At 47.9% G+C, this 27470-nt stretch overlaps 1 protein-coding gene across 1 annotated transcript in view; it reads left to right on the top strand.

Moving 5' to 3' along the window:
* The window catches only part of TTC39C (tetratricopeptide repeat domain 39C), a 497992-nt gene that overhangs the window by 389166 nt on the left and 81356 nt on the right, over positions 1 to 27470 (top strand). The window contains exons 10-11 of the mRNA XM_078687417.1: positions 1273 to 1396; positions 25918 to 26015. Of these exons, the coding sequence (XP_078543543.1) occupies positions 1273 to 1396; positions 25918 to 26015 (222 nt within the window). The remainder of the gene's footprint in view (positions 1 to 1272; positions 1397 to 25917; positions 26016 to 27470) is intronic.

Below are 27470 nucleotides of genomic sequence, written 5' to 3'. Positions count from 1 at the left end.
TCCCCTTGTTTGCTTTCTTGATGGTTGCTTCTCCCTCGAGTTCTAGTTTTTCTCTCTAACTTCCACACCCCATTGCTGTATCCTCCTGTTCCCCGTTTCTGCCCCTTAGTTTATTTTTTAATTATAATTATTAATTTATTACTTTTGAGGAGGAGGCAGCAAAGTGCTGCTGGTCCGTTCTCCTTAAAAGTATTTTTTGTCCTACCTCATGTACGTTAAAGCTAGGTGGTCACAAAGGTTTGTTGTTCTGGATCATGTTGTAAAAAGTTTGGGAATCACTGGTCTAAAGAGTTATACAATGTTTGAGAGAAATTTGATAGAGCACATGTGTTAAGTTTTATCATATCGCGAAATGAAGCCAAACGGAAGTTGTTTTGTGTTCCCATAGGTAATGACAAGCTGACCCAACCGACAAAAAATCTTCTTGACAGTTTAGGTAGTGCATGCTTATGATAAACAATGCCAGGGAACTCTAGAGAAAAATACGGGGTTTCGAGGCCTGGAGTCTCCTGGGTCTCTGCAAGACTGTTAGAAGAGGGAGACTTGATGCCATTCTCCTAATTACAGCCCGAATATCGAATAAATTCGAATCAATTCTTGAGATGTGCACAGATAAGACATGCATGGGGGATAAAAGCAGCTACCTGGAGAGGGCATGCCAGAATTTGCCCCACTGGAAGGGCGATCATGGATGAATTGGGCAAGGATGTGATTTCACTAACCTACAAAACTCCCAATAATACTATGCCCAATACGTTACTCCAACTACAGACGAAATTGGAGGAGGATGTGGGGGCCTTGGAAGATATCGATTGGGAGGCGGTGTTGATGCACCCGAGAGAAGTAGCAATAAAATCGATACTTCATCTGACACAGTTCAACATTCTTCATAGGTTATACTATGATAGGCGGAAGCCCCATGCAATGGGGAGAGCAAAATATCCATGTTATTTTAAATGTATGGGCGTGCAGGTTCCTTCTTCCACACCATTTGGAGCTGCCCATTGGTCCAGGCTTGCTCTGGGACGATTACCAAGGAACTTAACATATATTTAAAAAAAGAAAAGAAAATGCCAGATAACCATTTGTCTAGTTTTAAAACGTTTCCCTGTAGGACTAAAGCCTTTTCATTACTGTAACTCAACCAAGGTATTTGTGACCTCAGAAAAACTTCTACTGATGGCAGGTATTTTTCCTTGTTACTGTACTATGTTAGATTGATGGATGCTTATTTTTATTCATATGGTAATTCTTTTTTTATAATGTTTGCAGGCTGATAAATTCAGAAAGCAAATTCCAACTCAAGAATTGTGTGTGCTGGCAGCCATTGAGGTGCTCTATTTGTGGAAAGCTCTTCCAAATTGTTCCCTTTCGAACCTTCAGCGTATGAGTCAAGGTACCACATTATTCAATAACTTTATTTATTCCTTGTTTAAAAATAAATAAATATATATTTTTTTTTTTTATACCTCTTTTTATTTTATTTTAAAAGGCATGTAAACAATCAAAGCACCACAATGTTCAAAGGGTCTGTGAAGCACATTAACACAGCAGCAATCACTCATGGCACAGTACATTACAAATGTCGTCAAAAATCACATGTTATACCATTACAGCAGCACCCTCCTCCCTGCTCTCAGGTGGTTCACATATATCCCCACGAAAAGTGTTCCATGACCCCCATATTTGTGACCATTTCGTCGGACACCCTCTAGAGACATATATAGGCACCTCCGTCACCATACAACAGTCCATGTCCCTGGTCCAATCGGCAATATTGGGTGGGTTAGGGGCCCTCCATAGACGTGCAATAGTACGCTTGGCTACCATGAAGCCCAGCGCTACCCAAATTCTCTCCTTAGTACTGAGGTCTGTGGGGTCCCAGATGTTCAACAAAATCAATTTGATATTACATGGTATCTGCTGTCCCAACGCCTCCACCATCATACGTACCACCCTCCCCCAATATTTCTGTATTGTAGCACATTCCCACAGTGTGTGAATAAAGGCGCCCTCTTGCCCAGAGTGCCGTACACAATTAGCATCTTGGGCGTAGCCCATATGGACCAGAGAGGGTCCAGACAAATATGTTCTGTGAAGGATTTTGAGTTGGACCAGTCGGAACCTAGAAGAAATGGCGACCTCCCGCGGAGACGCCACTGCAGCCCGCCACTCCTCGTCATCCAGCCCAGCCACATCGTGGTCCCATTTACATCTGAGGCGGATGAAGGGATCCGGCATGTTGTTAATGAGTTTCTGTAGTAGGGGATCTCTGTGTATAGTCATAATCTAGTGAATAGTCCCGCCCATGTGCGAGGACCCCGGCAATCAAAAATAATCTCTTAAGTTGTCAGAAAATTGCAGAACTGCAAAGACACTTAAGAGAGAATTTAAAGACAAATAATGCAGCCTATATCCACAGGCTACACTGTCCAGTACTTCAACTAGAAATTCCACCAAAAATCCACAAACAGCAAAGCCTGTCCAGATTTCCCTTGCTTTAACAGCAAAGCCCCTCTGGAATGATAGAGAGGAAGGCATGGACAGACAAGCCCCATAGGCTGCCATTATGTGGCTTAAATAGGGTACTGTGCCTTTAAGAGAACTTTCCAGAACTTCTCCCAGTATCCCAGAATGCATAGCAGGTCCCTCTCACTTTCAGTTCTTTTTTCCGGCTCCTGCTTACAGGACCCTGGTGCATTGAGCTCTCCCTTTTTCAAGGGTTTATTGGAGTTTCTGTACACTTTTTGGCTTTAAAAGTGTTCTCAGTTGCTTCTTGGTGTTTCCTTTCACTTCTGTGTGTTTGTTCAGGCTTTTTAGGGATCTAAAATGCCTGCTTTATTCGACAAATGCCCAGCATGTGGAAGGAAGAAGGCCAAGACTGATCCACACGACGTCTGCATTATTTGCCTCCCTGAAGAGCATGTCCCTGAAGATTGTGACATCTGCCAGACCTTTTCTACAAGGACTCTGAGGGAAAGGCTGAGGATTAGGCTCCAAGGCCTGGAGGAGAGGCGTCTGCAGGCTGCAGGTGGGTCTGGGCAGGCTGGGAAGGCTCCCTCTTCCCCTGCTGAGGCCTCTGGGGGGCTCCCCAGAGGCAGGAAGACCAGCAAACGGTCCAGGTCTCCGTCGACGTCGATTGCATCCACGACGACGTCGAGAGGGATGACGACGGTGTGTTCCCCTTCTCCCCGGGGCTCCGGGTCGAGATGGCGTGGAAGGTCGACGTCGAGAGGCCTGGGTAGGTCGCCGTCGAAGTCACCGCCGACGGCGTCTTCGTCGTCGTCGGAGTCAAGGCATTGCCGTCAACGAAGGAGGCACCGGCGCTCGCCGTCGAAGCGACACCGCCGGTCGCCGTCACGCAGTTCGCCGTCGAGGGGCTCCTCGACGTCGAGGACTGTGAGGAAACGGTCGACGAGGAGGAAGAGTCAACGCTCGCCGTCGAGGTCTGACCGTTCGTCGTCGAGGGGGCGACGGTCGTCGTCGAGGAAGAAGCACTCGGCGTCGAGGAGACGGCGTTCGACGCCGGAGTCGAGGGGTCCGCCGTTCCACACCTGAAAAACGACGCTCAACGTCGAGCAGGAAGAGGTCAGCGTCCCCGAGGATCTCCTCCTCCCCTAAGCGGCGCAGAAGGGATTCTGGCGCGAAAAGTCACGCTGGATCCAAGGAAGGACGTCGGAGACGTCGCTCGCGCTCTGGAGGGTCTGGGTCACAGGCTCCTCCCCCGAAGAAGTCACCTGGCACGGTGTACTCGGTGGTATATACACCGCCAAGGCCTGCGACTCTTCCGCCTCTACCGAAGGAGGCTCCTCCGGCTAATCCTCTGCTACCTTCGATTCCTCCGCTGTCCCCTGCGGGGCAACCTCCGCCACCGGTCCCACCTCATAGGCCACCGAGGTCGGTGTCGCTGCCTCTGCTTCCGACACCTCCTAAGGGTACGCCTACTCCGAAGCCTCAGGATAGGCCGCGGAAGACGCCTCCACGGAAACCGGTGGAGCACCCACGTGCTGGGAGGTCACGCTCCCGCACCAGGAGAAGGGAACGTTCGCGTCACAGGTCTTCCACACGATCTAGAACGCGCCACAGGAGACACAGGTCTCGTTCCCGGACCCGGTCGTCTGGGACCAGGGACTACTCCCCGACTTTGTCGGACTCGCCAGACACGAGAGTCTCGCCGATCGATGATCTGGTGTCCTTCCAGGACGTACTGTTACGTGGTGCGGCGAAATTGGGCATTACTTTGACGGTGCCCACTCCCAAGACATCAGTCATTTTCGAGACGCTCCACCAGAAGCACTTGTCTCGGCCGTTACTGCCACTGGTGTCGGGTCTGGAAGAACCGGCCATGGATCTTTTCCTCACCCCAGCAGTGACTAAGGCGGCACCCTCCAGACTGCAGAAGAAGTACCGGGCTCCGGACTCGGACCCAGCCTTTCTAAGGATGGAGCCCCCTCCAGATTCGGTGATTGTGACGGCGGCGCGCAAACAGCATGCCACCACACCTTCCTCCACAGTTCCGCCAGATAAGGAATCTAGGTGGTTCGATTCGTCTGGGAGGAGAGTTTGTGGGACCTCGGCGACCTCAATGAAGGCAGCTAGTGCCACTGCCTTGTTGGGTCGGTATGACAGAGCCCTCTGGGAATCCCTTCAACAGTTTGTGGAGCTCCTACCGCGGGACAAGCGGGAAGACTTCCAAGAGGTGCTGAACGAAGGGATGTTGGTGGCGAATCAAGTCATCAGCGCTACAGCCGACTCTTCTCTGCTGGCCGCGCATGGTTTCTGCCACGGAATTAACCAGCGACGTCATGCATGGCTCCGCCTTACGTCTCTGAAACCGGACGCTCAGCAAAGGGTTGCCAATCTGCCATTCTCTGGCGAAACCCTGTTCGGGAAGCACGCTGATGATGAAATGGCCCGCAAGAAAGGGGAGGCCGAAACGCTCACAGCGGTGGGTTTGGAGAAGCCCAAGGAGGCCAAGAAGTCGTACCGTCCGTTCCAACGTCGGTTCGGTGGTCAAGGCAGAGGGCGTGGCCAGTCTTCTGGACAACAGCAGCAACAACAACAGCAGCAGTTCAGAAGACCGTTCCAGAAGCGCCAGAGAGGCAGAGGCGGCCATCAGTCGGCCCCAGCGACTAAGGGCCAGGCTGGGTCCAGGCCCTGAGCACTTACTTCCCCTGCAACTGTTACCCGCTCCGGTGGGGGGAAGCATTCAATCTTTTCTGGCAGAGTGGAGAAAAAATTACTCAGGACAAGTGGGTGCTGAATATTGTTTGCAATGGATACAGTCTTCTGTTCACCAGCCCGCCTCCATCAGTTCCTCCGGTCAGCTCGCAGTATCGACTGCGCGAGCTCCAGGCGGAGGCCGATATCCTGTTAAGGAAAAGGGCGATAGACGACGTACCTCTGGCTCAAAGAGGAAGAGGTCTGTACTCCCGGTTCTTTCTGGTTCGCAAAAAGGACAAGAACGAGTTCAGGCCCATTCTGGATTTGCGACAAGCAAACAAGTGGATTCGCAGAGAAAAGTTTTGCATGCTGTCGTTGCATCATATTTATCCTCAGCTGCAACGGGGAGACTGGCTGTGTGCCATAGACCTCCAGGATGCATACTTCCATGTGGCCATTGCACACAAACACAGGAAGTTCCTGCGGTTCCAAGTCGGCGCCAATCACTATCAATACACAGTACTGCCATTCGGACTGAAGTCTGCGCCGAGAACATTCTCAAAGTGCATGGCGGTGGTAGCCGCACACCTACGGAGGAACAAGGTGTTTGTCTACCCGTACCTGGACGACTGGTTGATCAAGGCCTCCTCCTTCACGGAAGCGCAAGCGCACTTCCAGAAGACGTGCGTTCTCTTGAACAAGCTGGGGTTGCACATCAACATGTCCAAGTCTGTTCCGACTCCAGTCCAGTGCATTCAGTACTTGGGAGCCTCCATCGATACGCTGTCAGCAAGCGTGTCTCCTTTGGAGGAGCGACGATTATCACTGCTTCGGAAGGCTCGGGCTCTTATGACCACTCCATCCACGACAGTGAGGACGGTGTCTTCTCTACTAGGCTCGATGGCCTCATGTATCTTCCTAACGCCCCATGCACGGCTGCACATGAGACCGTTGCAAGAGTGCTTGGAGGATCAGTGGGATCAGAGGAGAGGATCTTGGGACGACAAGATACGTCTATCTCTGCATGCTCTTCAGTCTCTGAAGTGGTGGTGTTCAGCGGAGAATCTCCTCAGAGGGGTTCCCTTCCACAAGGACATTCCCACTCAGACTATCATGACGGATGCTTCTCTCCAGGGCTGGGGAGCGCATTCCAGAGACCTACAGATTCAAGGGACGTGGTCCCCGACGGAGTCCACGTACCACATCAATTTCCTGGAACTCAGAGCTGTTCACTTGGCACTGAAGGCTTTTCACCCGTCCTTCCAGACCAACTCTCTACTTGTACAAACGGACAATACGACCACAATGTATTACCTCAACAAGCAGGGAGGCTCGAGGTCACGCACCCTGTCGCAGGAGGCGCAAGCGATCTGGCGCTGGCTTCTGGCTCGAGGACTGACGATAACGGCTACCCATCTGCCAGGTGTGCAGAATGTTCAGGCAGACGCACTGAGCAGACTGATTCAGGAAAACCACGAATGTGTCATAAACGACGAAGTACTAGGAGAAGTCTTCGCAAGGTGGGGGACTCCAGACATAGATCTGTTCGCCACCGCCGAAAACAGCAAATGCCGAGACTTCGCCTCCAGGTACTACCAGCCGGGGACGCTGGGGAATGCGTTATGGATCAACTGGTCGAACAGCTTTCTGTACGCTTTTCCACCCATTCCCCTGATTCCGACGGTTCTCGTCAAGCTGTCCCAGTCCAGGGCGCGGATGATACTGATTGCCCCAGAATGGCCCAGACAGTGGTGGTTCACGGACCTGCTTCACCGGTCTCTCCTTCCTCACATTCGACTGCCGTGTAGGCCGGACCTTCTCACGAAGTTCGGGGGGCTGATGTTGCACCCCAACCTCTCGTCTTTGAGTTTGGCTGCATGGCTCCTGAGATAGTGCAATATGGTCATTTGAATCTCCCTGCAGATTGTATGGACACACTGAAGGAGTCTAAGAGACCTTCCACTAGGACTTCCTATGCGTACAAGTGGAAGAGATTTTGTATCTGGTGCAAGTCTAAGAACTATGATCTGACGACTTGTAAGGAAGATGTCGTCCTTCCTTATCTTCTACAGTTGGCGCAGTCTGGCCTTAATGTCCATTCTATTAAGGTTCATCTTGCTGCTTTGACTGCCTACAGGAAATGCCCTTCGCAGACTTCCTTCTTCCAGATCCCTGTGATCAAAGATTTTTTGGAAGGCTTGAAGAAAGTGTTCCCTCCTGTCAGGCTTCCTTCGCCTTCATGGGAATTGAATGTGGTGCTGTCCAGGTTGATGAAGGAGCCTTTTGAACCTATTCATAAGGCTTCGTTGCAGCACCTGTCCTGGAAGGCGGCGTTCCTCGTGGCCATTACATCGGCCCGCAGGGTGAGTGAAATTCAGGCGCTGTGTTGCCAAAAACCTTATACTGTGTTTCATGCTGCTAAGGTTGTTATGCGTACTCACCCTAAAATTCTTCCCAAGGTTATTTCTGATTTTCATGTCAACTAGACCATAACTTTGCCTACGTTTTTTCAGAATCCTTCATCTCCAGCGGAAAGGTCGTTACATTCCCTGGATGTTAGGAGGGTGTTGAAATTTTATCTGGATAAGACCAAAGATATTCGTAGGTCTGACCAATTGTTTATCAATTATGGATCAGTCAGGACGGGTCTTGCGACAGGTGGATTGTGTCCTGCACACAGTTATGTTACCAAAAAGCTAATAAGACCTTAGGATTTAAGCCTAAGGCTCATTCCACCAGGGGCAAAGCTGCCACGACAGCGTTGCTCCGTAATGTTCCGATTGCAGAAATCTGCAAGGCGGCCACTTGGAAGTCGGTCCATACCTTTGCTAAGCATTACTGCCTGGACACTGATGCAAGGGCAGACGCTCAGGTTGGGCAGGCTTCGCTGCGAAATCTGTTCGCACAATAGTGGTGTTAATTCTCCTTCCTCCACCGCCGCTTTGGTGTGGGGATGGGCTTGCCATTCTATTCACTAGATTATGACTATACACAGAGATCCCCTACTACAGAAGGAGTAGTTTCTGTCCTGTAACTCCAGTTCTGTAGTAGGGGTATCTCTGTTATAGTCATAAGCGCCCTCCCACCTCCCCGGTGGAGAGAGATGTTCATTTAAGGAATGCGACAGGTCTGGCGTGTTACGCCTTCAAAAAGAACTGAAAGTGAGAGGGACCTGCTATGCATTCTGGGATACTGGGAGAAGTTCTGGAAAGTTCTCTTAAAGGCACAGTACCCTATTTAAGCCACATAATGGCAGCCTATGGGGCTTGTCTGTCCATGCCTTCCTCTCTATCATTCCAGAGGGGCTTTGCTGTTAAAGCAAGGGAAATCTGGACAGGCTTTGCTGTTTGTGGATTTTTGGTGGAATTTCTAGTTGAAGTACTGGACAGTGTAGCCTGTGGATATAGGCTGCATTATTTGTCTTTAAATTCTCTCTTAAGTGTCTTTGCAGTTCTGCAATTTTCTGACAACTTAAGAGATTATTTTTGATTGCCGGGGTCCTCGCACATGGGCGGGACTATTCACTAGATTATGACTATAACAGAGATACCCCTACTACAGAACTGGAGTTACAGGACAGAAACTACTCCTTTCTGTATATAAGGGATATAGCCTTCTCTGGAAAGTCGCCATCCAAAATCCTGTCCTCCAGCAGAGAGGACTCAGGGAGGTCAGTCCCTTTTGGGAGAACTGCGCGCAAAGCGTGTCTGATTTGGAGATACCGAAACTGTTCAGAATTGGCCATTTCATATTCTTGCTGCATTTGGGAGAATGAAATGACCTCGCCCGATTTCCATAGGTCCCAAATTCTGGAGATACCAATGGCTTCCCATTTGTCGAATCCCTGGGACCGCGACAATCAACCCAATCGGTCACAGTGCCAAAGCGGTGTGGCCCTGGTGAGTTTACCCTCCCAACTCCGACACCTGGTAGCGTCTTTCCACACGAGCACAGCATGTTTAGTCGGACTGGACAGGACGGATAACGGAGATTTACTATACACCGCCCCTTCGAAGCCGCCACCTGGGAGGAGCCAACGGTCTATCCGGAAGGCCGGGTCATCGTGTCGCCTATACCGGCATTGGTTGACGGCAACGAGCTGTGAAGCCCAGTAGTACCATTTCATATCAGGAAGCCCATTTCTACCGTCGCACCCACCCAGTGTAAGCTGCTGCGTGGCAATGCGGGGGGGTTACCCTCCCAAAGCAATTCCTGCACCAAAGACTATTTCCTTGAAATAAGACGCTGCTACCGAAATTGGTGTATTCTGTAGCGCATATAAAAGTCGGGGAAGGGGCATCATTTTAAATAGCGCTACACGCCCCAGAAGAGTTTGGGGAAGCGACTTTCAGTGCTGGACATCTGATTTAAAGCTCGTTAGCGGAGGCCGGAGGTTGGTCTCACAATAGCTAGACAAGTCTTTGGATACCCAGATTCCCAGATATTTGAACCCCGCCACGGCCTCTGTCAATTGACAATCCAGAGGAAGTCGGGGCTTCTGGCCATGGAGGACGTAGAGCACAGATTTGGACCAGTTGATCCTGTAACCTGCAAATCTGCCAAAGATGTGAAATTTGTCCATAACCACGGCAAGCGATTTCGCCGGGGAGTCAAGATAAAGCAGGATGTCATCCGCGTACAAAGATATGCGGTCCTCCCAGCCGTGAGTCCATCTCAGGCCCCTGATAGCTGGGTCCCAACTGATCCACGCCGCCAGGGTCTCCAAGGCCAAGGCAAAAAGGAGCGGTGATAGGGGACAACACTGCCTGGTGCCCCTTCCCAAGGGAAAAACAGGGGACTTGCGAATATTAACGGCCACCTGCTCCAATGGTTGGCAATACAAAAGGCGCACCCAATTAATAAATTCCGAGCCAAAGCCTTATTTGCGGTGCACCGCGAACATATAGGGCCATTATATGGGGTCGAAGGCCGATGCAGCATCAAGAATACCACCAAGGCATCCTCTCCTATGGTATCAGCCCTGCAAAGAACTCCATGTAATCGGCGGAGATTAAGAGATGTGTTTCTTGCCGGCATAAACCCAGACGAGTGGCGACGACTTTCGCAAGGATTTTTGCCTCGCAGTTTAGCAACGATATAGGCCTATACGAAGAACACTGATCTGCAGGTTTGCCCGGCTTGTGGCTGACGATGAGGGTGGCCAATTTATGGTCTTCAGGAAGGATTCCAATCTCTTTACTCTCCTGGTACATATCAGTAAGATAAGGGGCATTGGTATTCGCCGTCAGCTTAAATAATTCTATGGGGATCCCATTGGGACCCGATGCTTTTCCTCCCCACAAGTCATGGATGCCTTCTCCACTTCGGTCAAAGTTAAGTCTTGCTCCAAATCGGAGCTGTCCTCCGCAGTAAGGGTTGGAATGTCTATCTCGCGGAGTAGAGATAGTGCATCCTCCTCCGAATAGGTCGTGCTGGAAGTGTATAGGGAACGGTAGTGTTGCCCAAATGCGTCCGCAATGTCTTGCAGCGCGATAACTCGAGAATGCTGGTCGGTTCCAATTTCCACCACCACTCGCCTCGCCCCCTCTCTACGATCCAACCATGCCAGCAGTTTGCCTGCCTTATCGACTACATCATAAATCCTGCTGAGAGTCGCCCTGTATTGTGCCCTAGCCGCGTCAGTGGCCAGGTCAGAAAATTATTTCATCTTAGTTCGGAGCCTGTGATGCGATTGTTCCGAGTCTTGCATTTGAACTGGTCGTTCCAAGACCAGGACCTCCCCCTCTAGGCGCACAATGTCCGAGGAATTTTCCTTGCGTTGCCCAGCAATCTGTCCCAACACTACCCCCCAAATAACAGTCTTGTAGGCTTCCCAGAGGGAAATGGACAAGCTAACGGAACCCTGATTCATCTGAACTGATAATAGAGGTCGGTTTCACCCAATACTTTATCCCTAACTGAGGGAATAGTGAGATACCAGGCGTTAAGCGGTGCCACGTGGCCAACCGTGGGTTCCCCCACTTCCATCCTGCACAGCACGAGTGAATGATCCGAAATTCCCCTAGCCAAATGCTGAATCTCTTGGACATTATGGATCTGGTTCGCAAGTGTGAGTACATAGTTGATTTGTGACCTGCTACGATGGGGCCCGAGAGAAGCGTGTACTGGAGCTCGCTGGGATGTAAATACCTCCAAATATCCACCAGGCCCATGGCCCCCAACCAACAGTCTCCCGTCCGGTAGATTCAGGAGGAGATCACCAAGATCTATAAATGCCTGTGTGTGTAAGCCTGGCGGAACATACACCGATACCATATTAAGGGCAGCCCCCTCCCACACCCCAGACACTTCCAACACCTGTCCGGGGGGTCCGTTTGGACCTTATTAACATTCAGGGGGAAGGACTTGCGAACTAAAATGCCCACCCCCCGGGAATCAGAACCAAAGGCAGAATGAGCAGCCATCTGGAATCCCCACCGAGATAGGGCCTTACAACCATTACCCAACAGATGGGTCTCCTGCAAAAGGACGACATCCGGTGAGTGCCGCTTCAAGAACTGGAGAACCACCCCTCTTTTGATATTGTCACCCAGCCCATTCACATTCCAGGATAACAGCTTGAGTTTCTGTCTATTCATGGTACCCATCACCCAATGTCGTAGATACAAGACACCCCTCTGAGGAGCACAGCAAGAGGAAGAAAGGGAAGGATGTCCTTGCAATCTTGAATACTGTTGCCAATGAGAACACCACAAGCTCCTCGGCAGCCGAGTCCTGCTCCCTTGACCTATCGAAAGTGACATGCCAAAACAAAAGTAACACAAAAATCAACCCCCAACTCCGATCCCTCCCACCCACCCTACTACTCCACCTTGCATCTCCCCAACCCCCCCCCCCCACCCTGCCTACCTGCTCGGCGGTAACAAAACCTCCTGCCCTCCAAACTAGCAGAGTGTCTAGCGCCCACCCTTCAAGAAAACGTATGGGTCCGTGTAGCCAAACCGAGCACTCGTCTCTGAGGAATAGTCTCATCATTGAGCATCGGGAGGCCTACCATGTCTACACTAAGAGCCTGAGCAAGGGCCCAAGATAGTCCCTATACTGCCCACTTAATGAGCAGGGGAACAGACAAGGTTAAGGAGAGAGAGTCAACAAAATCATGCCTGACATTCAAACCCCGGGTAACAAAGGACTAAAAATAAATATATTTAATATATGTTGCAGCTGCATTGTTCCTGCAAGGCCTGAGGAGTTGAGAGCAAAAATATATTTTTTAGAAAATGTTCAGCCTTAGTCCACCGAACACCTTTGCAGTGAGCAACACTTTTCGATGGAAAATTCGAGACACAGATTCCTCACTTTTTGAATATTTCCCAGGCATCAGACTGGATCCGGAAACTTTTCAGCCGTGCCACTGTGTGCCAGAAGTAGATGCCTTGCGGCTATGCACTGACAGTGTTTCATTCTGGAAATTACTTGTATGGCCTAAATAGGTGCTACCCCAGCAAGCTGACAACAGTTCCTTTCTTTCCACACCACCAGGTGCGGATCCAAAACTCCCTTTGTATCTCTCTGAGACATTAGACCTCAAATTTCTCCAGTGTGCAAGGAATGCCACTCCCAAAAACTACAAGTTTCAAGCCCTGTAGAGACTGTGGCACACAAATTTCTATGACAGATCCCCACCAGGTATTCTTTTGCCCCTGTGTTCGAGCCACAACTCTAAGGCCCGGGCTGTTTTTTGCATTGATGAGCCTGAAGGTAATCGGGGAATGCGAGGAGTTGTTCTATGTTGCTAAGAATAAGAGGACTACGTGTCGAGGACCTCCATGACGCGGTCTGCGTCCAAAGTTCGTTCCCAGCCTTGTTCCCATTTCCAGAGTCATGGGAGCCTTTCAAGAGGCCAGACTTCACTGCGCTCCAAGTGTTCAGGTAAGTCTAAAAAGAAACTCAAGAAGTCAAAGCGGAGTTCCACCCTGCTTCAGATCGAAGAGTTCAGCGCAGCTGTGCTCTGGCTTTTCGGACCCCTACCAACTCTCTTTGTGTGGCTCCTCCCCCATAGAACCCCAGACCTCCATCTGGAGTACCACAGGCATGTTGGCCCTCAGCGCCAGTTGGACCCCCTGTGCCCATTTTGTCTCCAGCTCCACTGTCGACCCCGTTTCTGATCCCAAGACCTGTGCCGGCCCCTGGGTTCCTCGATGGGTATGCCAAGTCCATCAACCCCAAAGTCCCTCCTCAATCCGCCTGAGGGGCCTCCTCTTCCTTTGGATATACCAACCCCTCAGTGGAGGCAGTCCACTTTGCGTTCCCTCTTTGGTACTGATTCTGACGTCTAGACCAGGGTGATCTGTTTGCTGAGTCCTAAAATGATGACAATTGAAACAAAGACTTGCCGGAGGCTAATTGCCTCAATCCCTCTCCTCAGACTGCTCTTTTTTTCTCCTAGCGTACTTGCTACAGAGGAATCTGCTTCCAATGTAATGGTTATGCGTGGGTCAGCCAAGGTTTTTGACCACCAGCTCCCCACCATGGAGGTAAAAAACTATTTTCTTACCCTCGGTCCTTCAACTAGGACAGACGTCTATTGAGCCTCTTCTCTCATTTAATGAGGCACTAACGGACACTTTACTAGGGGTCTGGGCCAAACCCTACTCTGGTCCTCCGCCAACCTACAAATTGCCAGGTGCCATCATCCTGCCATGCCATGCCTTACTGTTGCAGCACCCTTCACTCAACGGTCTTGTGGTTCAGGGCTTCACTAATCTGTTGAATCCGAACACGTTTCATACCACTTCCCCCTGAGAAGGAATCTAAGTAAGTGGAAACATTCCACAAGAGAGTCTTTTCTTCCACTAGCCTGGCCCTCCGCTCTTTCAACACCAGCTGCTTGTTGGGGCACTACGCACATCCCCTTTTTGATTTGTTGGTGTAAGTTCTCCCTGGTATGCTTGACAACCTTCGCCCTGTCCTGGCTCAAGTAATTCAGGATGCTTGTGATGCGGCCAAGTTACAGAATAATTGTGGCTTGGACATCACCAGTTCCACTGGGCAAGCTAATGGCACTATTTCTATTTCCAGGATTTATATAGCGCATGGCTACCCAACAGGCCTCCCAGTGCCGGTAAGAACTCTTGCTCTGAATAAGAATATTTGTGTGTCCCTAGAATAGATGGGTCTTCAGTAGTTTCCTAAAGGATATTTCTGATTCCTCTCGTCTAATATAGGACGGAAGATCGTTCCAGAGCTTGGGATTTAGACATCTAAAGGAGCTTCCACCTCTTCTTACCTTCTTAATCATGGGAACCAGAAGAAGGCCTCGACCCTTTGAACGTAGAGTTCATACGGGTGCATAGGGAGAGATAAGAAGTTGAATTGGGAGGGGTCCTTTCCTATATACGACTCCATGGATTAACTGGAGTGACTTGAATTGTATTTTTTTTTAACTGGCAGCCAGTGAAGTGCTGCCAGAGTAGGGGCAAGTGAGGTGTGCTTGAGGATTCTGAGAATCGTGTGTGCTGCACACTAGTATTGCCATTTGCTGCCATGCTGGCTGCGATCAACTGGGTTCTCTGGTGACATGTTCTTTGACAGGACTGGCCTGTTTGGTGACAAGGCTGATTCTGCTTTCGAGTTATTTAAAGAGATTATGGCTACTGCTCGGCCTCTCTGCTCCGTCCTCGCTAACCTCACCAGTTCCACCTCTCCTTTTGCGGGTTGGAGGAGGAACCCCTTATCACCAGCTTGTCCATCCCCCTCAGGGGATCCAGCAATTTCCTGGTCGCAGTTCAGCTGCCCACCGCCCACATAGCCAAGTTCAGCATGCCACCCAGTCTTTACACCCTCAACCCCCTTATCCCACTTGTAGCCCTACCTGCCAAACCTCTTTAGCGTGCCCTTGATGGGTCACAGCCACCTGGCGGAAGGCAGAATCCAGCAATTCTTTCCAGATTGGCAGAAGATCACTTTGGACAGGTGGCTCTCCCACTAATTTTTCCCCCACCGCACCTTCCACCATCCCCTAACGACGGACTGAGGACCATCTCCCATTTTGCGGCAGGAAGTGCAAGCTCCTTTGGCCAAAGGGGCAGTGGAGTGGGTGCTGGCAGCAGAAGGGGAGGGTGGTTGTTATTCCTGTTACTTTCTGGTGCCCTTTGCCGATATTAGACCTGCACCCTCTCAATGCCTTCCTCTGAAAGGAGAAATTCAAGATGCTCAAAAATTCAAGATGCTCACCCTGGCTCAGGTTTTGTCTGACCTGGAACCTGGATGATGGCATTGGACCTGCAGGACCCCTATTTTCATAATCCCCTCCTGCCAACTCATTGACAATACCTGCGATTCGTGGTGGGACAGGAGCATTTCCAGTTGACTTTGCTCCCCTTTGATCTCATCAGTGCCACTCTGGAGTACACGACAGAAATGGCTGTGGTGGCAGCTCATCTTCAGAGGTCTGGGGTACTAGTCTTGCTGTTCCTGGATGATTGGCTGATAAAGAGATGCTCGCTCAAGGCAGTCGTCAGCCACCTCCAGACAATGGCGAACCTCCAGTCATCTCTGGGTTCACTGTCAACGAACTGAAGTCACACCTAACTACATTTCAAATGCTGCCTGTTAGACCTGGCATCTTTGGCGTGGTTTCCCCTGACTTTTTGCCTCTACCTCCTGTATTTTTGACGCTGTGCTGGATTTCGTTTTTGATGGTTTAGATGCTTTGGGCATTTTGCCACTGCAGATCAGTGTCAAAGTGCAAGTGCTCCCTAGGTAAATTGTTATTGTGATTGGTTATCCATGATTTGCATATTTGTGTTACCATGAAGTCCCTAGTAAATTGCACTGAGTGTGCCAGGGCTGGTGAGTCAAATGCTACTAGTGGGCCTGCAGCACTGCTTGTGCCACCCACAGGAGTAGCCCCAAAATGGTGTCTCAGGCCTGCCACCACAGTGCCTGTGGGCAGTTGCTAGCTGCCATCATGACCTGACCGGTGTCCACACTAGCCAGGCCTAACCCTTCCCTTTCTGTACACATTGGACACCCCTATGGAAGGTCCTAGGTACCCCCCTGGGCTGGGTGCAGTGTATGTGAAAGGTAGAGCATGTACTAGTGTGTGTGACATGCTCTGGTAGTGAATTACAGCCATTTTTGTTTTTCACTATTGTGACAAGCCCATGGGCTATCTTGCCCATGGGCTGTCTTGCCCATGGGCTATCTTGCCCATGGGCTGTAATGGGGAATGCTGTGTATAATGTTTACCTGCATATCTTCCCATAGGAGCAAGATAGAAAATTAAAGTCTGGTATCCCTGAACTCAGAATTTAATAACCTATCTTTTATGAAGGATGGTTTTTAAATCCTGTGTTTGAGAACAGCACTTTTAGATAGTGGCTGTACTCTTGTCTGAGCTTTTTGTGTGCCTTGGCTTGTTTGTGAATTGACTCTTCTGGTTTGTGAGTGACAGGGGCTGTGGAGCCCCCAGGAGGCTGGAGGAGGCTGGATGAGTCAGCCCTAGGCTGAATAGCTGCATCTGCATCTTGAGTGGCGGGAGGGGATAGCACCTGGGCCTGAATAGGGCTGTGCCTGCCTTCCACAATGCTGGCTCCACCTCCTGCTGGGCGCCTGACGACCCTGCCCCTCTCTCTGAAGGGAAAGAAGAAGTCAGAAAAACAAAGTGCTCCAGGACTGACCAGAACTGGTTCTGACTAAGCCAAGGCCTCTCTTCCTCCAGAGAACAAAGGAAAGACTGGTATAAAAAGGTCTACCCAGACTACAGAAGATTAGATCATCCTGGAATCAAGAAGGAACCTCTGCCAAGGAGAAAGCTGGAAGACTGAAGAGGAAGGACTGTCCTGCTGTGTGTTTTTGTGGGCTGACCTGCAGTTGCTTTCTGCCAAGGAGAGGGGAAGGACTTTGCTGTTGCTGTGTCTCCTTGCTTGAAGAGATCTCCAAGGACCTGAGGAGAGTCGGCCTCCTGTTAAGAAGTCCCAGGAACAAAAGGACTTCACCCCCAGCTTCCCCCTGAACTCTGCTGTATGAGTTCTGCCCTTCCTAGAGGCTTGATCCAATTGCGGGGCCTCTGGAAGTTGTGCCTGCTGTTTGGGGAGCTGGACATGGAGAAACAAAGACAATATGCAATTTTCACGCATGGCTCGCTAGCGGAGCGCTTCGTTGACAGTGCGAGAAACTTCCTGTTGCAGCGAAGATCGTCGCAGTCCCTGTTACCGCTGCAAGAACCGATGCATCGTTCGCTTGCGGAGCGCATCACCCCGGTGCGGGAAGAGTATTGTCGCCGAGACTGTCGTTGCTGGGTGAGATCGCCGCCCGCTTGCTTGCGGACCGCATCACGTCGCTGTGAACATCGTCACAGAGCCATTGCATCGAGGGGCCACGAGAGGAGAAGCTCGACACTGCACAGCGCATCGCCGCCGCACCTGAGATCGTCGCCATCCCGAAGATCGTCAAATCGTGCCTGTGCAATGCGCTTCCTACTGAATCTGCGTACCAAAATCCATACAAGGTATCGCATCCCTCCCCCTACAGACCGGATTAGTCGCAACACGCCCGCTGCGTCCAGCGGATCTATCGCATCGCCTCCCTAGGGTCTCAGGAGTGACGCATCGCTTGTTTTCCAACGCTGCAGCTTCCCTTTGGAAGTTTTGTCGCATCTACAGGTACTTTGGGCTAAGAGTCACGCAACTGTGGATTATTTTGACGCAAACCCTAGAACTCTTTTAAAGTCATATTCTTGAACTGTGTATGTGGGATTTTTGTTGTTTTGGTCTTGTGTAGTTTAGATAAAGGTACTTTATTTTTCTAAACTGGTGTTGAGTCCATTTGTGGTGTTTTCACTGTGTTACTGTGAGTGTTGGTACAAATACTTTACCCATTGTCTTTGATAAGCCTGTCTGCTCGTGCCAAGCTACCAAGGGGGTGAGCAGGGGTTATCTAAAGAGTGTATCCACCTTACCCTGACTAGAAGCAAAGGTTCCTATTTGGACATTGGTACATACCTCTGCCAACTAGAGACCCCCAGATCTAACACTGCCCTACATTGGAACTATTCTGGACACTGTTCAGTTTTGTGCCTTTCCTCTGTGAAACAGAGAATGCAGGACATTGAGGCTATGATCCCAACCTTTCAACCGCTGTCGTGGACTTCAATGAAGTCGACTCTGATGTTGCTGGGATTGATGGCTTCCTGCATCCTGCTGGTCGAACATGCCAGATGGCATTTGTGGCTCTACAGTAGGATCTGAAGTCCGAGTGGGCCCAGTATCAAGGGGAACTCTCCGACCACATGCAGATTTCATAGGAGGGGGCAAAAGATGTACAGAGGTAGTTGCTGGACAACATTTGAGTGAGCGGAAGACCCCTTTCCCACCCAGAGGTGACAGTGGTGACTGATGCATTGCTTCTGGGCTGAGATGGCCATCTGTGAGAGATGGAGATTAGAGGCGTCTGGTCTTCAGCTGAGTACCTGTTCCACATCAACTTTCCGAAGCTGAGGGTCATCCGCTTGGCGTTGAAAGCCTTCCTGCTGTCCTTCATATCTCGGCCGGTACACTCCACCTTTTTAGGTCTCGCTGGCGTCGCAGCGCAAAGCGCTGCCGCCAGTGAGACTTATTGTCGCCGTGTAGGTAGCGAAGTGGCACAGGAGAGGTGCACGAGCTTAATAAACCCATTGCAGTCAATGGCTGTGACCGCGCGCTTTAGGAGACACGCTCTGTGATCGCGCTCGCTTTAGGAGACATGCGTTGTGAACGCGCGCGTCTCTTCTCGCGCTCTCCCACACTTTCCCTTTCACAGTGCGTGTCTCCTAAGGCGCGCAGTCACAGCCATTGTCTGCAATGTGTGTGGTAAGCTCGTCAGCAGGGCTGTGACGGTGCGCTTTAGGAGACATGGGCTGTGAACGTGCCCATCTCCTCTCGTGCTCTGCCTCGCTTTCACTTTCGCGCAGATTCGGGGGCGCACAGTTCCCTTTCCCTGTTTCTGCCCACATGTCTCTGTCCGCACCCCTCCATGCCTGTACCTCTCCCAGCTGCTCCGCTCCATGAATCTTCGCAGCCCATTGCTCTTCCTGCCCACACATCGCCATACATTTTCCCAGCCGGCCTTAGATCAAATCATCAAGATACGCTTAGGTTTCAGCCAGTGGATTTTCACGGACGGGCCAGCTCCTTCTCGACGACGCGAGACACAGCCAAGCTTAACGCATCCACCTGCTTTGCTTATCGGACCCTATCTGCGCTTCCCACCGGCAATTGGATGCACGTTTTTAAAGCAGAGGCTGAAAATAGACCAGCAGATAATGAGAACAGCATGCGTAATCAAGAGAGAGAGGTAGGACCAGAAAGCTAGTCCATGTCCCCGGTTAATATATGATTAAATCAAAAAGAGACTAGCTCAAGTTACTTTTAGGGGAGGGGGAAGACTCTGATATGTTTTGTCACGGAGTGTGAACACCCAGCAGGTGTGTTCAAAAAGCCCTCACCCACCAACCTGGTTGGTGGCATGCTTCATCATCGGGCCCACCTAGTGGCACCTAGCGTGCCCCGGGTGTGCTTCAACGCCTGACTACAGCGGAGCTGGTATTTTACTGAGTGTGCGGTGAAGATAGTTAAGGAAGTGATGTTAAAACGGCTGAACGGTGGTCCCAGTACCCGAAGGTAAAATTAGACTTTAATACCTGGGCCTCCGTCAGCGGTTAAAAATAAGGCAAGGGGATGTAAGAGGCGAGTTACGACCTCTCACATCCAATGGGTCAACATGTTTCAGCCAGTGCCTTATGACTAGACTGGCTTTCTTCAGGACCTAAAATAAGTGAGTGCAAATTACCTAGTGGGGGTGTAGGGGAGACTATGTGTCTACACGCCCTAAAGTGTATCTACGTGTGAGAGGGGGATTCCCTTCTCAAGACCACCTGTACACATAACATGGAAGGACAAAACAAAACATACAGGGAGAAGGTGGTCTTGAGAAGGGAATCCCCCTCTCACACGTAGATACACTTTAGGGCGTGTAGACACATAGTCTCCCCTACACCCCCACTAGGTAATTTGCACTCACTTATTTTAGGTCCTGAAGAAAGCCAGTCTAGTCATAAGGCACTGGCTGAAACATGTTGACCCATTGGATGTGAGAGGTCGTAACTCGCCTCTTACATCCCCTTGCCTTATTTTTAACCGCTGACGGAGGCCCAGGTATTAAAGTCTAATTTTACCTTCGGGTACTGGGACCACCGTTCAGCCGTTTTAACATCACTTCCTTAACTATCTTCACCGCACACTCAGTAAAATACCAGCTCCGCTGTAGTCAGGCGTTGAAGCACACCCGGGGCACGCTAGGTGCCACTAGGTGGGCCCGATGATGAAGCATGCCACCAACCAGGTTGGTGGGTGAGGGCTTTTTGAACACACCTGCTGGGTGTTCACACTCCGTGACAAAACATATCAGAGTCTTCCCCCTCCCCTAAAAGTAACTTGAGCTAGTCTCTTTTTGATTTAATCAATGAGAACAGCATGACATGGCCACGCGCCCGCCTAGCAGTCAGCGGCACTCATTCATTCCATCCGACCCCAAGCCCGAGTTAAGTGGCCCTATTTAAACCACGGATTACTTATACCGGATATGACGCTGAAGCTCGAGCCTTGCTGCAGTTTTAGTTAATCATACATGCACCATATGAATGTTACAGTCTCTTAAAGTGAAACTCACCCAAAATGAGTGTTATCTTCACAATATTGAGATTGCAGGGGAATCCTAATAAAGATAATATTGGCTGGTGACCAGGAGCGATCTGCTGCTACTCTTGCCCTTCCGGAGCAACTATGCCAGGCTGTCTCGGGTATCTCTTTTCCAGTTTCCTAATGTGTGTATAGCTAAGATGTCTTTTATATTTGAGTTTTATTTTTACCATTATTTGGGGCATTATTGACAAATATATATGATTTAGTATCCTGATGGCATGCCTTACTTCTCTTCCCATTTAATAGGCTGTTCTGTGACATCGCCATGGTGCTATTTCATGGTAGGAAGTGATGTCACAAGTGGACTTTTATACATCTGAAAGGGGCAAAATATGGAGTACAATGGAGTCCTGCATTTAAATTGCACTTTCCAGTTTTTTTTAAGATTACAGGCTTGGGGGTAAAATGCAGACAGTGACACATTTTTTTTATCTAGCTATCTATCTAACTATCTATCTATCGCCCTCACTCTATCGCTCTCACTCTATCGCCCTCACTCTATCTATCTATCGCCCTCACTCTATCTATCTATCGCCCTCACTCTATCGCCCCCCCTCTATCTATCACCCTCACTCTATCTGTCTTATCGCCCTCACTCTGTCTATCTATCTATCGCCCTCACTCTGTCTATCTATCTATCGCCCTCACTCTGTCTATCTATCTATCGCCCTCACTCTGTCTATCTATCTATCGCCCTCAACCTATTAATATGTGTTCATGATGACTTATGATCATACACGCACGCTGTGTTAACGGAATCATAATATGTAAGTAACATTGCGCGAATGTATATGGAAATTTGAAGCTACAAAATCAATAAAAATATGTTTTAAAAAAATCTATCTATCGCCCTCACTCTATCTATCTATCTATCGCATCACCACAACATCACTCAGCACCACCACAGCATCGCTCAAGGGCACCACAGCATCACTCAGGGGCACCACAACATCACTATGCACTACCACAGCATCACTAAACGCCACAGCATCACTCAGCGCCACCACAGCATCAATCTGTGCAACCATTCAACAACAACTGGTTCAAATATGTTCTCTCAATGTTTCAAGTTTTATTACAAATGTCAAAAAAAGATGTTAATATTTCACTTCTGTTCTCAGATTTTCGTCACAATAAAATACACTGAACATAATCTTCACAAAAGTTATTTAAAAACGTTTAAGCTATTGCCATTATAAATTACAATAACTTTTATTTAAGTATTATTATTTTTTTTTAATTAAAAGCCATTGTTATTTGTAATATCAATACATCTAAGTCACGTAAATACAACACATATTGCATTACAAATGCTATAGATATCACATTTGTGAAAGTTAAAACTATTGGCATTGTAAATGACAAAGCTATTAATTTTGCTATTTTCAAAACCAACACATAAATAAAACATTTGTCATTTACAATACCAATAGCTCAAACTTTACTAATGTGAGAGAGCTACTGCATTGCAAATGCTTGTTTCTTTCTGAGGTCGATACAACGAGTACCATTGATTTCAAGATGCCCTTTGCATGTGCACTTTACAAATACACGTTATGTTATGTTGTCTTCGACTTCTTTTTATAGAGTTGTTGTTATTATTCCCACTGGTGATGGACTGCTCTCTACGTTACAGGGCAGGTTTGGTTTGCTTAAAACTCGATAGGACACAGAGGTATTGCTCCATGGCATGCCCTGCTGATCTGTTTTTTTCAACTATCGAATTTGCAGTTTGGGTCTGGATATGCACGCCAATAGCTCTATTTTAGAGTCATTTGGCAATTGTTCTTCTATATGGGTAACAATTCTTTTCATGCTTTCTAAGTCTTTATGACCTTTCTTACTGTGGTTCTTCCACAGTGCTTATGCGATGAGCATGCATGGGTTCAGATCCCCTTTAAGGTTTGACTACTTTTCTGTTCTCTTGTAAGTTGACTTCTACCACAGTTGTCATGCTAACATGGATAATTTTATTTCCATTCTTTTTAATATCTTCTGACTTTACTTATCCGTGCTTCTTTCCACGGGTGTTTTTCTTGTAGAACTTATTATTGCTCCACTTCATTATTATGAAGGTCTGGTCGTTTTCTCTGGTTCTAGACCAGTTTCGTTCTCGTTCAAGGCTTTTTAGTTGTCTCAGTTCGCAGACCCTCCTCCGGGGAGAGTATGCTTTGGTATTTGATTATAAAGTAAGGAATCTGTGACTAGATGTCTCTATCAGATGAACAAGTTACTTACCTTTGGTAACACATTATCTGGAACTAGCCTCAGATTCCTTACAACCCTCCCTTCCTCCCCACTCTGCGAACGTGGTCCTCTTTGGTCTCAATGATTTTGTTATAAGCCTTCACTTACTGAATTAAGCACTCGGTCATTTGTTTAGGCTAATTCCGTTTTGGGTTCAATGATTTTGTTGTGGCAATTCACATACTGAATTATTATTTTAGTAATCCTTTGAAACTAACGTGTTTTTTTATTTTAGCACACTGTTCCAGTAGGCAGTTTCTATACGTGGTTCCACATTTTGAGTGTGGAAAATAGGCACGGAAGAAACTGACGTCAGCGCTTCGGCAAAGGGGTTACAGCGACTCCATCGACATCACATCGTGTGATGACTTTGATATGGAGCCGCGCAACGCCCTCTTCCGACGCGCAGACATGCTGTGAAAAATCTTCCGGATCCAGTCTCGTGCCTTGGGGAGGATTCTAAAGTAAGGAATCTACGGCTAGATCCTGTCTCTACCAGATAATGCATTACCGAAAGTAAATAACTTGTTCGTTCTGCGCCATATCTGTGCAATAGCACATTTTATTTTCTCCAGTGACTAATAGTTATTGCAATGGAGAAACTGTTTCCTTTAACCCTTCATGAACCTCCCACTCTTGAAAGGGATTTATTTCAGCCCTTGGCAAGATCAAACCTCCGACCATTTCAAGGGTGTGATCTAGTCAAAGGGAAATTTGTGAATGGCCACAAACTGACAATCTTGTGGGAGTACACTATGAATTTAAGGCATACCACACTTTATAACATCCCCTCCTATCTTCATGCCTGGAATTTGCTTCTGCAGAATATTACACAAATATGGGGTGATTTTCCATAATACTAAAAGTATTTGCAAGTCCAAGGTATCCTTTGGTGACCACCTTGCACTCTCATATCAGCCATTTGTGCTCGGAACCAATGACCTTGTGAATAAAACCCAAAGTATCTTGTGAAAGAAGTTAACTTAATAGAATGGATTATGGAACAGCCGATTTTGAGTGATTTGTCAACAGAAAACTTTATTGACCCTGCTAAGTCTCACTGTGAGCATTGTAAAACTGATTTGTACAAGAAACGCAAACTCCTGGCACCATGGTCTTGCACAGAATTTTTAAAGTCTTGCCTAAAGATGGCTTCAGCTTTATCTCGGCAAATGTTAGATCTCGCTTACAGACCAGTTCAGCTGTCTGGTGGCAAGGAATCCAATTCTATCCAATATAGACATACAGGTTTGGAGTAAGCTTTGTGTCAGCTCTTGATTCAGGGGCTTTCTTGTCTATCTGAGTTTCCCGCTCCTGTTTCAATGGCTTCCCTCTCTATTCTAGTCTTTGCCCTGACCAAAGAGCATTTAAGTTTCACAGTAGTTTGAGTGCTTGAATTGTATCCTTCTATTGCTGAGGTATAACCTTGCATTGCAGCGAATAAGATACTTTTCAAAGAGACTTTTTTCTCTTCCACTGTGTGAATCTACCTGCTCCCCCTTCTTTTGGGCCCTTCTCTTTCTGATTAGTAAATACCCTAGAGTCTGCTTCCTTTACAACCCCTCATGCTCTCACCTCTGTCTGTCAGTGTACCAGTGAATAGTCATACTTGAATATATTTTGAACCATTCCAAGATGGCCACCCTTGTGTGCCCTTGCACAGTGGCCATCTTGGATTCTTTTTTTTTTTAAACCTTTATTTTCAGATTCTTACCAAAAATACAAACCAATACATCAGTGCAGTTGGTGGAGTACTATAAAGAAGTCATTGACTTGTTATACATGAAACTGTATTCTGTGGACCATTCAACACTCGTACAGCTCTGCTCGGGCATCCAGGCGTGTGCCCCAACTCTCCAATCCTACAACTGCGACATCTTGCCACGGTGAAATCTAGGTTCCACCCCACCCCCCACCATGGATTTTTTATTTTAAGACAAATTCAATGTTGGGGGCTGTGCTTATGCACATATGTGCAGTGGTGTCCTTCTTTGAATGGGTTTTCTTAAACAAAGAATAAGCATATAAGATGGTCACCATATGTGCATTACTTTAGTTTTAAGAAAAAATGCATGCAAAGGTGGCTGCTGACGAACCCGCATGAACGTCATCTTTGAATTATTTTGCTTAAAAAAAAGGAAAAATCCATTCCAAGTTTACCAACCTACGGCCACATAGCTAACCACCATCTTTGGATGATTTTTCAGATGGCCGCAGCATATTGTTGCTCAGTGACCATGTGAGGAAAACATACAAGCATTGGCAAAGCTAAGCGATATGTTGGGGCAGATATGTTGGCATTGCTCAGCCATTTTTTATCCATTTAACACTCTTTTGCTTGCAATAGTCACATTTCTACATGTGTGTAATTTGTAGGGGCTAACCTAAGATTCACGAATATCTAAGCTTTTTCCAGTTTTATGGCACAAACCTATTTTTGATGTTATGGTTTCCAAATCATTATTAATGGGTTTAGCAATCACAGTGTTTTCTTTAGAAGGAAAGGGTGGACTGTTAAAATGCTGTATTCCATCAGAACTGCAGAGTATTGGCTCCTAATCTCTAGATTTGTATGGAACAAGGTTCTAAATTACAAAATTACAAAACTTGCACTATGATGTTTTTAAGTGCCTTGCCCTATTGTTGTCTGTTAACTATTGGTTTGCTAACGCTAGTTTGTTAATGCTTAGGACTGAACACTTCTTATTGCTGTCAGTGCTAAAGAATGCAAACGAAAATGTAATTTATAAAAAGATAATAATACAGCAGGATATTTATTTATGGTTTGTTTGATTTTGTTAAGCTTGCCAGGAAGTGACTGACCCATCAGTCTTGGGTTTGAAAAACCTGCTTCTTGGTTCCATACACAAGTGCTTAGGAAACTCAGAAGATGCCATACAGGTAAATTGTTGAATGTTCAATCCCATTTACTGGAAACATATTATGTTATTGTTGAATGTATGTCATGCCAAATGATTTAATGAGGGACAAAGAATACTAGAACACACCGTCTACCATCAAAAATTGAACATCTTCCAATTTACTTTATTCTATTTGTTAAGCTGGTTACACTTATCCCAAAAATTCCAACAATGAAAGGTTAGATATCCTGCACCCAAACATGTCAAATCAGTATCCTTGTTATTCTAGGTAACCCACTAAAATCAAGTGAAATCATCCAGGTATTTTTTTTTTATTTATTTATTAGTAAGTAAATTTAAGTAGAAGTAGAAAAATGTGACATCTTGCTGAAAAGCACCTAAGAAGCAGCAAATGATTAAGAAATTGTGTTATTGGTTGAAGGGGGTGTAAACCCTACTCAAGCAACAGCCACAATCCTTTTAATAATGAACCACACAAGTCACTAAATGAACCTATGCTTAACCCTCTGGGAGCTTGGCACAAAAGCAGTCAGGCTTAACTTAGAGAAACTGGGTTAAGTATTTATGCAGCAGATAAATAGTAATAAAGTGAAAACATAACACAAGAAAAATCCCAAACCAATTAAAAAAATAGAGCACATGTTAATAAATAAAATGAGACCAAAACAACAAAAATCCAATGTGTAGGTTTGAAGATGTGTAATTTTACAGTTTTAGATAGGTATAGCGCCTAAAAGCACGAAGCTCCACTCGCAGTCATCTGGTCGTGCTGGACCAGGGAAAAGTCACAAGTTCAAGACAACCGCAATGGAGTGTGGGCTGGATACACTGACTCGGTTAGTCCTGCTGAAAAACATACCTTATCAAAGTCTGGCTCGTAGAGTCCTGAACGTCAGAATTTCTTTACTTGTAGAGGAGTGCACTCTGATGCCAGTCAAGGGTCCAGGACCTGGAGGGCACCTCTTGGGTACTCTACCAGAGGCCAGCAGCGCTAAGGTAGGTCAAAGCAGATCAAGTTGCAGCAGATCAGCTCAAGACAGCAGGTCCAGTCTTCCTTCGCAGAGAGCAGGGCATGCATCTAGCAGCAGGACAGTCCTCTGGGGAACAATGCAAGCCTCAAGCAGCAAAGCAGTCCTCTCAAAAACAAGACCGGCCTCAAGCAGCAGGGCAGTCGTCTGGGTAACAAGGCAATCCTCAAGCATCAAGGCAGCTCTCAGGCTAACAAGGCAAGCCTCAAGCAGCAGGGCAGTCCTCTGAAGAACATGGCAGTACTTACTTGCTCTGTAATGTCCACAGGTCCAGACGCGTATTGAAGAGCGCCTCATGAAGTCCTATATTTATAGCTGCTTCCATGCTTTGAAGTGCGGGAACTATCTATGCTACTCCACATCTGGTTCTAGAAAGTTCTACCCTTCCCCTGCCAAGCCTCAAAGAAGTCTAGGGTCACAAAAGACTAATGTTAAGTTTTTTTGTG

Source organism: Lissotriton helveticus, chromosome 4_1, assembly GCF_964261635.1.
Source record: "Lissotriton helveticus chromosome 4_1, aLisHel1.1, whole genome shotgun sequence".
Classification (NCBI taxonomy): Eukaryota; Metazoa; Chordata; class Amphibia; order Caudata; family Salamandridae; genus Lissotriton; species Lissotriton helveticus.
The sequence above is the reverse complement of the archived record's forward strand: the minus strand, read 5'-3'. Positions and strand labels throughout refer to the sequence as shown.